Source organism: Colobus angolensis, unplaced genomic scaffold (genome assembly GCF_000951035.1).
Source record: "Colobus angolensis palliatus isolate OR3802 unplaced genomic scaffold, Cang.pa_1.0 Scaffold7, whole genome shotgun sequence".
Classification (NCBI taxonomy): Eukaryota; Metazoa; Chordata; class Mammalia; order Primates; family Cercopithecidae; genus Colobus; species Colobus angolensis.
Window position 1 is genome coordinate 18181055 of NW_012120709.1, and position 12865 is coordinate 18193919.

The following is a 12865-nucleotide window of genomic DNA, read 5'->3' on the forward strand; positions in this document are numbered from 1 at the left end:
CGGGCGACAGAGCAAGACTCTGTCTCAAAAAAAAAAAAAAGAATCACTTGAACCTGGGAGGCAGGGGTTGCAGTGAGCTGAGATCATGCCATTGTACTCCAGCCTAGGCAACAAGAGTGAAACTCTATCTCAAAAAAAAAAAAAAATTACTTCTCTTCCAGAACTTCGTTTTCTCTCCTATACCCGTTCCTCCTCCCAGAATTTTCTCCATCTTAACGATGGCACCACCATCCACCCAGTTGCTCAAGCAAACTATCCTAGGGGATCTTGATTCCTCTCCCCTTCATCCAATCCAATAATACTAAGTCCTATTGATCCCACTTCCAAACTGACATCCAGATCCTTTCCATCTTCACTATCTTCACTACCACCCTATTACCATCATCATCTCATGCCAAGACTTGAAATGTGGCTAGTACACATTATTTACACTCAAATAATAAGATTTTGGAAATTTTTGGTTGAATACAAATACTAATTTTGCCTATTTCTTTTTACTTTTAAAAACATGGCCAGTAGAAAACTTAAAATTAACATGTAGCTTACATTATATTTCTGTTGAAAAGCACTGTTTTAAACTATAACATCTGGGTAATAAAAGTGCAAAGAAGGCCAGGCACAGTGGCTCATGCCTATAATCCCAGCACTTTGGGAGGCCAAGGTGGGCAGATCACGAGGTCAAGAGATCAAGACCATCCTGATGATGAAACCCCAACGTGATGAAACCCCGTCTCTACTAAAAATACAAAAGTTAGCTGGGCATGGTGGCACGCGCCTGTACTCCCAGATACTCAAGAGGCTGAGGCAGGAGAATCGCTTGAACCCGGGAGGCAGAGGTTGCAGAGAGCCGAGATTGCGCCACTGCACTCCAGCCTGGTGACAGAGTGAGACTGTCAAAAAAAAAAAAAAATGCAAAGAAAACTAAGGCTGTATTTATCATAAAAGTTAGGATAATGTACTCTTAAAGAAACAGAGTGGCAAGTGGAAGAGGAAGGAAGGGATTGTGTTTGAAAGGGAATCCATGGAGGGATTCTGGGATAGTGGCTGTGAAAGTGATGTCTCCTATCATAGGTGACAGTTAACAAGCTGGTATCACCTTATAATAGTTCATTAAGTTATACATTTATTTTGTACATTTAGTATTAGAATAAAAATTCAAATAAATTTTTAAAATTATTTTGAAAATAGGATTTGGATCTTTAGATTTAGGATCTGAAAATGAGACTCATCAGTATGTGTCCTGGGGCTTGTGGTCCTGTACACATGAAGCGATCTTAGGGCAGGTAACAAGCAAATTAAAAGCCCAAAAGGACTCTTCCGGAGTCCAGGAACTCTGGGAACTCATCCTCCTAAGCACCATTACAGAGCAGCAGTACAGTCTAGCTGTGAAGGGCACAAATTCTTGAGCCAAACCACTTAGATTTAAATTCTGACTCCACTATGCAAACTTGAGCAAGTTACTTAAACTTTCTGTGCCTTTGTTTTCTAATGTGTAAAATGGGCTATCTCATGGGGCTGTTGTAAGGACTGAATTACTTAATACAAATAACTACTTAAAGGCAGAGAAAAATTAAGTACTTCATTTACATGTTTGCTAGTTTTATTGTTATTTCTACACCAAAGAGACCTAGATCTTCGGAATTAAATACGATCATGTGAAGTAATCCCATACACTACTATAGAGGAAGCAGAGGGTCAAATAGCTTTCCTAACACATTCTAAGCTTATTTATCTGAAAAGTCAAAAATTCCAGGAACCATTACTCCCTCATATTACAATACAGCCAGCAATTCCCAAAGGTATGTTACCCTCCAAGCAGCTTTGGTCTTCCTTTCTAATTATGGCTCCCATTTCCTCTCTGACTCCCTACTCTTTTAACAGCTGCTAATGTAAGAGAGAAATCATGGTCTGGTTAAGAAAGAAACATAAGAACACTGAGGTGAGCATGTTACACTTTAACCAGGCCAGAATCAGCACTAATTCTGCAAAAAGAATCCTAACAAGAAAACTAAAACTCCCCAAAGAAATTCTGAAAATTTAGAGGAAAGGAGCATATCTATGTCCCTTAAATACTGAGTTTACCTGTTCATCTGAAGCTAGATTAGTGAAGAGTGGAACAATTTCACTTTTCACACTGTCTAATTCCAAAACTTTTGCAAATTCACCCAATTTGGAAGCAGCAGCACGTCGTACCATTGGTGTGTCATCTGAGCACAAGGAACGGAATTGCCTGCAACATAAAACAATGAAGGTATTTCTCATCAAGTAACACTGACTAAACCTGCCCCCATACACATAGACAGGCTAGTAGAGGTTTTATCTTACAATAATCAGTGACTGGGCTTCTAGTCATAGAAGTAACAAAAATAAAATATATTCAACTGAATAATAAAAAATGACATCACAGGCCAGACATGGTCCCTCACACCTGTAATCAAAGCACTTTGGGAGGCCCAGGTAGGATTGCCTGAGGCCAGGAAATGAAAGCAGACTGGGCAACATAGCAAGACCCTATCTATACCCAAAAAATATTTTTTTTTGCTGGGGGGAGCTCAAGTGAACCTCCCACCTCAGCCTTCTGAGTAGCAGGAATACAGGCATACCCAGCTAATTTCTTTTTTCTTTTTAGTCGAGACAAGGTCTCACTATGTTGCTCAAGCTAGCCTTGAACTCCTGAGCTCAGGCAATCTTCCCACCTCAACCTCTCAAAGTGCTGGGATTACAAGCATGAGCCACTGCACCCAGCCAGAAAAAATTTTTAAAAATTAGCCAGGCACAGTGGTGTATGTTAGCAGTCCTAGCTACTTGGAGGCTGAGGCTGGAGGATCACTTAAGCACAAGAGTTCAAGGTTGCAGTGAGCTATGATTGTGCCACCGCACTCCAGCCTGCGCAACAGAGCAAGACCTTATCTCTTAAAAAAAAAAAAAAAAAGATGTCATAAAACCTACTATCCTAGTATCAGCCACTCATTGGTAACAATGTACTATGTAAACTGTCAGCTACAAGTCCCCAGTAATCCCAAATAACTCATAGCTTACTGTCTGATTTCTGCTTTAACAAAGCAAAAAAACACCAGAGCTTACTGTCTGATTTCTGCTTTAACAGCATTTGATGCCCTGGGATAGCAAACGCTGAACAAACTACATGCAGACGTGCGAGAGGTGAACCAATCCCCACTTGCTAGGCGTTTCACCAGAGGTACAAAATAAGCTTCCAGAGCAACAGGAGTATGCTCCTGGGAGATCTGTCTCAGGGACTCCACAGCCTTGTCACGAACAACAGTCTCTTCCACAGTTGCCAGATTTTCCAAAGGAGGCTGAATGGATTCAAAAGAAAAACCAGAGAAAACTTATTGAATCAGGTTAGAAACAGATAATCACCTTTTAAAGTGACTGAAGGGAGGTGGTACACGTAACCAGAATGTTAGCTGCATCATACCAAATGGTTACTTTCAGCTCACACAGTGATAACATATGGTGCAGCCAACCTGAAGACACGACTTCTGTAGAAAAGCCAAGATCTCGTGTCCCAGATGGCAATTCCCAGATGGTGTCTACAAATGACACAGTGTAAGAGACTTGACACAATATTAATATTACTGTGAGCTGAATCACTAGGTTTAAAAGATACACAGCCAAATTCAGACAGGATCCTGTATATTTCCTCAAGAGTAAGTACAAAAATATGACCAACATTAGGCACCACAAATACAGGATAACAACTTGTCAGGTCACTGAGTCCACAGCCTTTTCAGTATCATTCTACCACTCCCAGAGGTGCAAGCAATGCTTATCCACTATCTCCATTCCATCCTTTTATCCAACCTACAAAATGCTGAGTACAAAATTGCTTTTTTCAGAACACATTCAGCAACTTTCCATTAGCCATAGGGCAGGAAGGAGTTTCCGACAGAACAATCAAGTGAAAACTACAGAGACTGGCCGGGCAAGGTAGCTCACGCTTGTAATCCCAGGCCTCGGGAGGCCGAAGTGGGCAGATCACTGAGGTCAGGAGTTCGAGACCAGCCTGGCCAACATGGTGGAACCCTGTCTCTACCAAAAAATACAAAAATTTGCCAGACATGGTGGCACATGCCTGTAATCCCAGCTACTCAGGAGGCTGAGGCATGAGAATCGCTTGAACCCAGGAGGCGGAGGTTGTAGTGAGCTGAGATTGTGCCACTGCACTTGAGCCTGGGTGACAGAGTGAGACTCTGGTCTCAAAAAAAAAAAAAAAAGAAAAGAAAAGTACAGAGATGATAGGACACCTTGCTTACAGCTTTAGAAACAGAAGAGGCCAAACAGGGTGGAGGATCCAGATTAGGAGCAGTAACTGAATATGGCATGGCCTAGTAAAAAGTATAAACAGGCTGGCTCTCTGAACGTCTGCCTTACTGAGTTTGCATGTAGTCCAGGTAGATTCTACACATGCCATGAGCTACAGATTTTAAAGCATAAAACCCATATATAGAACTAACCAAGAATGAAACAGAAGCATAAATGAGTTAAAGAAAAGAAGTGTGTCTAATAATATATTTTAAAAATTGTTTGATACACACAGGTAGAGAGTATTCAGCTTTCCTAGAAGGCATTTCAGAAACCCATTAAAAAGATACTGTTTCTCACTTGCCAAGGCATTTCATGATCTGTCCCCTGTCTACTGTAACCCCCTCTCCTGCAGTACCACTGGATAATAGCTATCATTACCACAGGATGAGGCCATGCTCCTGAGAATTGCTTATGAGTGGTCTCTTGATTTGAACTCTGCCTGGCCCTTGATGACCACTCTGCCTACCCAACCTCAACGCTTCACATTCCAGCAGTTCTTTTTTTTTTTTTAAAGAGACAGGGTCTTGCTCTGTTGCCCAGGCTAAAGTGCAGTGGCACAATCATGGTTCAGTGCGGCCTCAGACTCCTTGTCCTTCTGCCTCAGTCTCTCGAGTAGCTAGGACTACAGACACATGCCACCATGCCCAGCTATTTTTTTTTTTAAGAGTTGGGGTCTCACTATGTTGCCCAGGCTGGTCTTGAACTCCTGGGCTCAAGCAATCCTCCTGCTGCTTTGGCCTCCCAAGGCAAGGATTACAGGTGTGAGCCCCCACACCCAGCCACACTCCAGCAGTTTTGAACCCAGTCTGTTTCATGCTTCCAAGCCTCTGAAATTCATTTTCTCAATACAGGATTATTGTTGTATCTAGCACTGGGGACACAGAAGAAACAAAGCAGACAAGCTTCCTCACTCTAGTGGCATTTACATTCTAATGGAGTAAGACAACAATCAATCAAGAAAACCGTTTGGTGATGAATACTCTATAGAAAAAAGGAGTAGGATGATGTGGTAAGGGATGATTGGGAGGCTATTTCAAGTTGAGTGGTTGGGGAAAACCTCCCTGAGGAGATGCATTGAAGTAGATTCGTGAATGACAAGGAGCCAGGCACTGAAAGCTTGAAAGAGCTTTTCATTAGAGGGAAGACCCAGGGCAAAGGTCTTAAGGGAATAATGAGCTAGGTTAGTTCAAAGAACAGAAAGATGACCAATGTGAATATAAGAGATTATCAAGGCCTTTTGCGCTCTGTCCCTGCCTACTGTGACCTCTTCTCATGCAGTACCACTAGGCATATGATAATCCTATAGAGGAAGGTCATAAAAAGCCTTATAAGCTAAGGTACAGAATTTGGATTTTCTAAGAGCTATGGCAGAGAATGAGCCATCTGCTGGGTGACGTGAACTGTAAGGGTCGGGTGAGAGACAAGAGTGGAAAGCATTGTTAGGAAGCTACTACAGCAATCTAGAGGAAAGATGATGGTCTGGACTAGGCTGGTAATACAAGGGATGGAAGAAAGTGGACTGATTTGAAATATATGCAGACTCTATAGGAATTACTAATGGATTAGATGTGGGGAAGAAGGGAAAGAGAATTCAAGAATATATTCTAGGTTTTGGCTTGTCCAACTGGGAAGATAGTGATACCATTTACTGAAGTGGAACAACTAAATGAGAAGTGTATTTGGGGGATAGAGCTAAGTTTTGTTTTGGGTATGTTAAGTTTGAAATACCTGTTTGACATTCAAGTAGACAAAAGCACAGGCCTGTATACATAGAAATATATGTATCTATATCTACATATTCATACTTATCTATTAATCAATCTACCTCAGGAGTTCCATGGAAAAACGAGAACTAGAGATAGAAATCACCAGAATCAGTATTACTACCTAGTATTGAAAGCCCTGACGCATACATCCCTACCTTGTCCATCTGTTGAATTCCTGGTCATCCTTTAAAACCTAGTTCAGACATCATCTCCCAAGGTCTTCCTTGATCACCCTGAGTGAATCCCTTTCTCCCCTCTATTACGTGGGTAGGGTATTTTGTAGGTACTTACATATTTCCATTTAAGACTGCATAGTAATTATTTGCTGACACACAAAGGCAAGGGACCTCATTCAATTCACTTTGGTGGTCATTTTCTTTTTTTTTAAGAGATGGGGATCTCACTATGTTGCCCAGGCTGGATTCAAACTCCTGGGCTCAAGTGATCCTCCCATCTCAGCCTCCTAAGTAGCTGGTACTACAGGCTTGTGCCACCAAGCCCCCTCACATTGGTCTTTTTCAACATTAACATTGTAAATTACGATGTGTCTGATAAAGTAGACTCTTAATAAATGTCAATTAAATTGAACCAAATTCATCAAACTCAGAAAGTCAGAAGCAAAAGTTACATTGACAAAGACAAAATGCTGCCAGGTGAGAATTAAGGTTTCCAACATCACGCGGGGGAACCATAAAAACAATTAAATCCTTTTTTTTACCTCCATCTAAACTAACAAGTCTACAGATGCAGAAAAGGACGAAGTTCTCTTATTCACAGAAAAAAAAGAAGGGTTGAGTCCAAAGTGCCTATATTATTTCTTCTCTCAATGACTAACATGACTATCTGCCCATAAAAAGATCTGCATAAAAAATGCTGCAGTGTGTCTATCACCAAACTGTGTATCATTTTTACTGCAAAAGTTCTAGGAGGGTAGGCAGCTTATAAATACTCACCAGCAGACAGTGGGCAAAGTCAGGACCTCCCACTAGGCCAGTGAAATTTCCCAGCTGCTCAGCAAGAGCTAATAGTACCTCATCTTCATCATAAATTGTATCTGGAAGTGACAACAGGGACTCATCAACATGGATAGCTCTCACATAGCTGGACACTGACACAAAACTAGGAACAGATTCACTATGCGACGGGTAAGGTGGCCCAGTCAAGATCCTAACAGCATTTTCTTCCTTCTCCTCAATCAACCATCTTCCTGGATCTGTTTTGTACAACGAATTAGAAATTCATACTCCCATATCAATTACTTTCCCAACAGCTAAATGGTTGATGTTTGAATATATCTAACCACAACTAATAATATCCTCTGTTCTGTGTCTTTTGCACAGAAAGCACCTGGCTCATTTTAATGTGGGTAACAAACTAAAAAAGTCAGTGTTGAAAGTCCCTGGAAAATGGAATGTCCCTGCCTTTCTTTAAACAAAGATTCACATACCTGTAAGGAATGGCAACAATTCACTTCGCGTCCTTTCTACTCCAAGTGCTAGGGCAATTGTTGATAACTTCTTAATACTGTTGAGTCGGAGCTTCAGAAAAGAAAGTAGAAAGAAGAACAATGTAAAGAAACGGTTGAATTTAGATCAAAAGACAAAAGGTACTAACAGGTGAAATAATGACACAGAGGTAAGAATGAAGATAGCCTTTCACTTAGATTTTACTGTTAAGGCACCTCATAGGACGGAGGAGTGTAACTCGGCCTCACTAGCCGGCGGAAGATTTCCTAGGAGAAACACTCAGAAGGGCCCGGAAGAGAAATGAATGAAAGACAATACAACACCCAGGAAGTAAGATAACCTTAAAAAGAGAGCACTTTGGCAGTGGTGAAGCAGGTGAAACGGTTGAATACAACGCCTGTGGTTTCAAAGAAAAGTTCCCGCAGAGCGGATACAACTACTCGTCCAGGTGAATCGGCCATCCCACCCCCCTCTTTCTACCCAACAAGACGAGCCAGTTCCAAGCCCAGATGAAGGGATTCCGAGTCACTTCAAAGGGCTTCTGGGCATCCTGCGCCCCTCAGCCGCTCCAGCCCCGTCTCGGCCCGGCACCGCGCTTCTCCAGCTCCCTTGCCTACGAGACGCGGCCACCTCACGGCCCGGATAGGGCGCCCAGGCGGGAAGCGGGTTCCCCGACAACCGCCCTGGAAAGGCAAGGCTCCGGGCGGACCCCTTAGGGGGTCCAAAGCAGGGGTACTAGAGAGGTCTCCGGGAGGGTAGAGGCGTGTCACCACAGCCCCTCGCAGAGCTTTCCCTGCCTCCCCTTCAAGTTTCTGCTACGAGTCCGGCTCATTCGGTACCCCGGCCACCCCCACCGCGGCGCAGGCCTTCCCCCTTCTCTACCACGCGACCAGCCGGTCTCGCCTCGGCTCCCCGGCCTCAGTCCAGTACCTGCACGTCTTCATTGCGGAGCTCGTCGATTAAAACCGCGATTGGATATAGCGAATCATCTCCATCTCCACCGGCTGCTCCTGGGCCGGTCCCGAGCCCCGATGCGCCCGCCATGTTCTTTCTCCTCCTGCTGCTGGTCACCGCCTCCCGTCCGGCGCCCAAGCCCCGCCCCGCGCCCAGGCCCCGCCCCGCGCCCAGGCAGCAGGGAAGAAGGCCGCCACGCGGGTTTAGCAGAGGTTGGGGAGCTGAGTTTCTGTCCCGATGATTAAGACTCCCTTCCGACCCCCACTGCAGGAGTTGTAGGTCTGAACTCAAGAAGACGGGTGGGCTGAGAAAGCGAATGGAACCCCTGCGTCCTTTCCCCAGCCGAAAGAAACAGGTACAGGGATTCATCCGGCTCGTTGTAGTCTGAAGGGGCCAGGGACCTACCTGAGTGATCCGCGCTGTTCCCGCTTAAGACTCAGGCGGACCAAAGAGAGTGCCTGAGGCCAGGAGGAAAAAGGCTTTAGCACCTCCCCTGACTTCATCCTGGCCCTGAGCCACTGGATCTCAGCCCTAATTTCTCCGCTCAGCCTCAAGCTTCCACAGAACCCCTCCACCTCTTCCCTCGCCCTGTTCTCCAGAATGGTATCTGGCTCCTGCTCCGTAAGACAAATAACGCGGGCGGTGAGAGAAAATGAACAGTGCTGTCCAAACTCCCCAGTCAATATTTTTTCCACGCAAGCTGTTAAAAACATGCTGCTCTCTTGTTTTTGTGTTTCTTTTCAGTTTGGTACTGGAATGGTGCCTTCTGTTGTATTTTCTTCCTCCCATTTTTTAGCTCTTTAGCATGCTAGAAGTACAACAATGAAGCAAAACTAGGACAAGCTTTAATCCCCTGAGCAAGAAAATCCAAACTGGCCTCCCTAGACCTCCAAGAGTCCTCAGAGGCAGCAAGGGGAAGAGGTGGAGGTCTGGGAGCTCGTTCTTACAAACCTGAATGGAAAGTTTTCACTTACCCTTGTCAGGGTAGCACAGAATAATTAGAATGTTTTGTTTGTTTTAGACTGGAATTTAAGCAGCTTGGAGTGATAACTACATATGGTGATCCAAAGCTCCGAAATGGTAATTCTATGTGCCTGATTAATGAAACTATTAATGCAGTGTAGGAGACAGACTTTTTTAAAACATGGGGTTCTGAGGCCGAGGCGGGCGGATCACTTGAGGCCAGGAGTTTGAGACCAGCCTGGCTAACTTGGTGAAACCCCGTCTCTACTAAAAATACAAAATTAGCTGGGCTGGTGACAGGCACCTGTAGTCCCAGCTACTCAGGAGGCTGACATAAGAATCTCTTGAGCCCCAGAGGCAGAGGTTGCAGTGCGCCAGGATCGCACCACTGTACTCCAATCTGGGCGGCAGAGTGAGACCCTGTGTCAAAAATAAATAAATAAATAAATAAATAGGGTTCTTGGAAGTAAGCACAATAGAGCCTGTGAATGAATGAACTGAATGTATGAATGAGGTGCTTGGAAGTAAGCACAATAGATAGAGCCTTTGATAGTAATGAAAGTTTGGGAACCAGCAGACCCGAACAGTTTTTCTCAAATTATGTTTGTGGATGTATTCTCTAGGGTTTTCATTTTATTTTCATTTTCATATTCTTTAGATTTGCATAAGCATATTCTGAATTATTTGGGTGACCACCTTACAACTCAGTATTGCCACACAATTTCAGCACCTACATTTACATGTGTGTTTTAGTGCTGCCTTTATTGTTCTGGGATAATGAGAAAAGAACAGAGGTGGTTTTAAAATAAGAATGATACTTTCATGCACAAAATGAAAGCCAAATGACATCATGAGATTGCACTATTTGGTAGTTGTAACAGAGAAAAATGGTGAGAAAATTAAGATATCACGAGTCATTTGGTGGCATAGGCATGTTGAACACAAAAGAAGCTGAGCTATAGCAGGGGACAATACGAGGGATGATAGTTTTAGCAAAATACATCATTTGTCATGTTAAATTACTGTAATATTTTTAATTGAATAGTATTCATTTTGTGGTTTCATTTGTATTTAATTTGTAAATTTGTGGTTTTTGTAGCTGTATAAGAACTAGAAATAAAAGCACATTATTTCCTACTTTATATTTGTAAATTTAAAGAACCACAGCATAATAAAAACAATTTAGCTAAACGTGGTAATGCATGCCTGTACTCCCAGTTACTTGGGAAGCTGAGGTGGGAGGATCACTTGAGCCCAGGGGTTCATGACCATCCTGGACAACATAGCAAGACCCCCATCTCTAAAATAATAATAATAATAATAACAATAATGATTTAACTGAGAGTTTTCAGGATTTTAAAAAATTATTGTTGTGTGTGTGTTTTTAAGAAACAGCATCTTGCTCTGTTTCCCAGGCTGGAGTGCAGTGGCACGATCATAGCTTACTGTAACCTTAAACTCCTGGACTCAAACAATCCTCCAGCCTCAGCCTCCTGAGTAGCTAGGAGTATAGGCATGTGCGACCACATTCAGCTTCGCGTGTGTGTGTGTATGGAGACAGAGTCTCACCATATTGCCCAGGCTAAAAATGGATTCATATATTTAATACTACCTAACTTTGAGAGACAGAGGGCTAAGAGATTTTTTTTTTTTTTTTTTTTGAGGCGGAGTCTCGCTCTGTCGCCCAGACTGGAGTGCAGTGGCCGGATCTCAGCTCACTGCAAGCTCCGCCTCCCGGGTTTAGGCCATTCTCCTGCCTCAGCCTCCCGAGTAGCTGGGACTACAGGCGCCCGCCACCTCGCCCGGCTAGTTTTTGTATTTTTAGTAGAGACGGGGTTTCACCGTGTTAGCCAGGATGTTCTCGATCTCCTGACCTCGTGATCCTCCCGTCTCGGCCTCCCAAAGTGCTGGGATTACAGGCTTGAGCCACCGTGCCCGGCCGAGATTTTTTAAGTTAGTAATTTACCAGTTAGAAGATCAGAGGGGATTCCTGTAGGCATTGAGAGGAGAAATCTGTTCCCTTATACTTTATGTAAAAAGTTCACCTGGGGCAGTGGTGCACGAGATGGATCACTTGAGCTTAGGGGTTCAAGACCAGCCATGGACAACATAGCAAAACCCCATCTCTACCAAAAAAAAAAAAAAAAATTAGCAGGATGTGGTGGTGTGCACCTATAGTCCCAGCTACTCAGGAGGCTGAGGTGGGAGGATCACTTGAGCACAGGAGGTTAAGGCTGCAGTGAGCTGATGTCACACCACTGCGCTCCACCCTGGGTAAGAAAGCAAGACCCTGTCTCAAAAAAAAGAAAAAAAAGTCTTGGCCACGTTCAGTGGCTCACACCTGTAATCCCAGCACTTTGGGAGGCCGAGATAGGAGGATTGCTTATGTCCAGGAGTTCAAGACCAGTCCTAGCAACATAGTGAGATCCCCATTCCTACAAATAAAACACAAAAATTAGCTGGGCTTGTAGTACATGCCTAGTTTCAGCTACTCAGGAGGCTGAGGTAGGAGGATCACTTGAGCCTGGGAGGTCGAGGCTGCAGTGAGCTGACTGCCACTGCACTCCAGCCTGAGTGATAGAGTGAGACCCTGTCTCAAAAAAAAAAAAAAAAAAAGTCTTCAGAAATAATAAAGGAAGCATGCACAGAGAGAAGCAGATTAAGTCAGTTCCACAATACTTTTTTCGATATTAACTCAAGCTTAAGAGAGCCTTGATATACTAACAAAAACTGGCACCTTGATGCTAAATTACTTTGTTTAAAATACAAATACGCTTTGCTCACCCAAGTACAATGAACTGGAGATTCAGGGAATAACTATGATTAAATATAAAATCACAAGCTGAGAAAATAGGCCTCAGAAAATTGCCTGTTTTGAGAGTCATCAATTTTGGACTTGAGTTCCCGTCTGTCTCTGACTCATCATGACCTACCTCCCAGTGCCTCAATCCCACCTTCCACCCCCTTACACCCCATAAAATGGAACTAACCACCTCTTTTTCCTGCTTGAGTTGCTGTGATGCTATGAGAATGAAACAGGTAATAAACATGGAGATGCTAATAAATCCTTCAATGAAGGTGATTAAAACAGACTGCAGCAGAAAAAAGGTTAGTTCAAAACCTGGGCCAAATTCTAAGGTTGACCATCTGAATCACCTAAGATGCCTGTTAAAAATGCAGATTTCTGGCCTCCAACCCAGACTTACTGAATTAGAGTCCTTAAGAATGGGTCCAGGCTGGGCACAGTGGCTCATGCCTGTAATCCCAGCACTTTGGGAGGCCGAAATGGGTAGATCACCTGAGGTCAGGTGTTTGAGACCAGCTTGGCTAACATGGTGAAACCCCGTCTCTACTAAAAATGCAAAAATTAGCCGAGTGTAGTGGTAG

The 12865-nt window shown here is 43.6% G+C and overlaps 1 protein-coding gene across 5 annotated transcripts in view; it reads right to left on the reverse strand.

Moving 5' to 3' along the window:
- Nucleotides 1–9141, reverse strand: part of PPP2R1B (protein phosphatase 2, regulatory subunit A, beta) — a 41525-nt gene extending 32384 nt beyond the window's left edge. For 4 of the 5 annotated variants that reach the window (XM_011926712.1, XM_011926711.1, XM_011926715.1 and 1 more), the window contains exons 1-5: nt 8492–9141; nt 7543–7633; nt 7049–7149; nt 3085–3317; nt 2083–2230 (exon numbers count right to left, since the gene is read on the reverse strand). In XM_011926712.1, coding sequence (XP_011782102.1) covers nt 2083–2230; nt 3085–3317; nt 7049–7149; nt 7543–7633; nt 8492–8884 — 966 coding nt within the window. In that variant the 5' untranslated portion in view covers nt 8885–9141. The remainder of the gene's footprint in view (nt 1–2082; nt 2231–3084; nt 3318–7048; nt 7150–7542; nt 7634–8491) is intronic. The other variant, XM_011926713.1, reaches the window with a different exon arrangement.
- Between the last annotated feature and the right edge of the window lie 3724 nt (nt 9142–12865).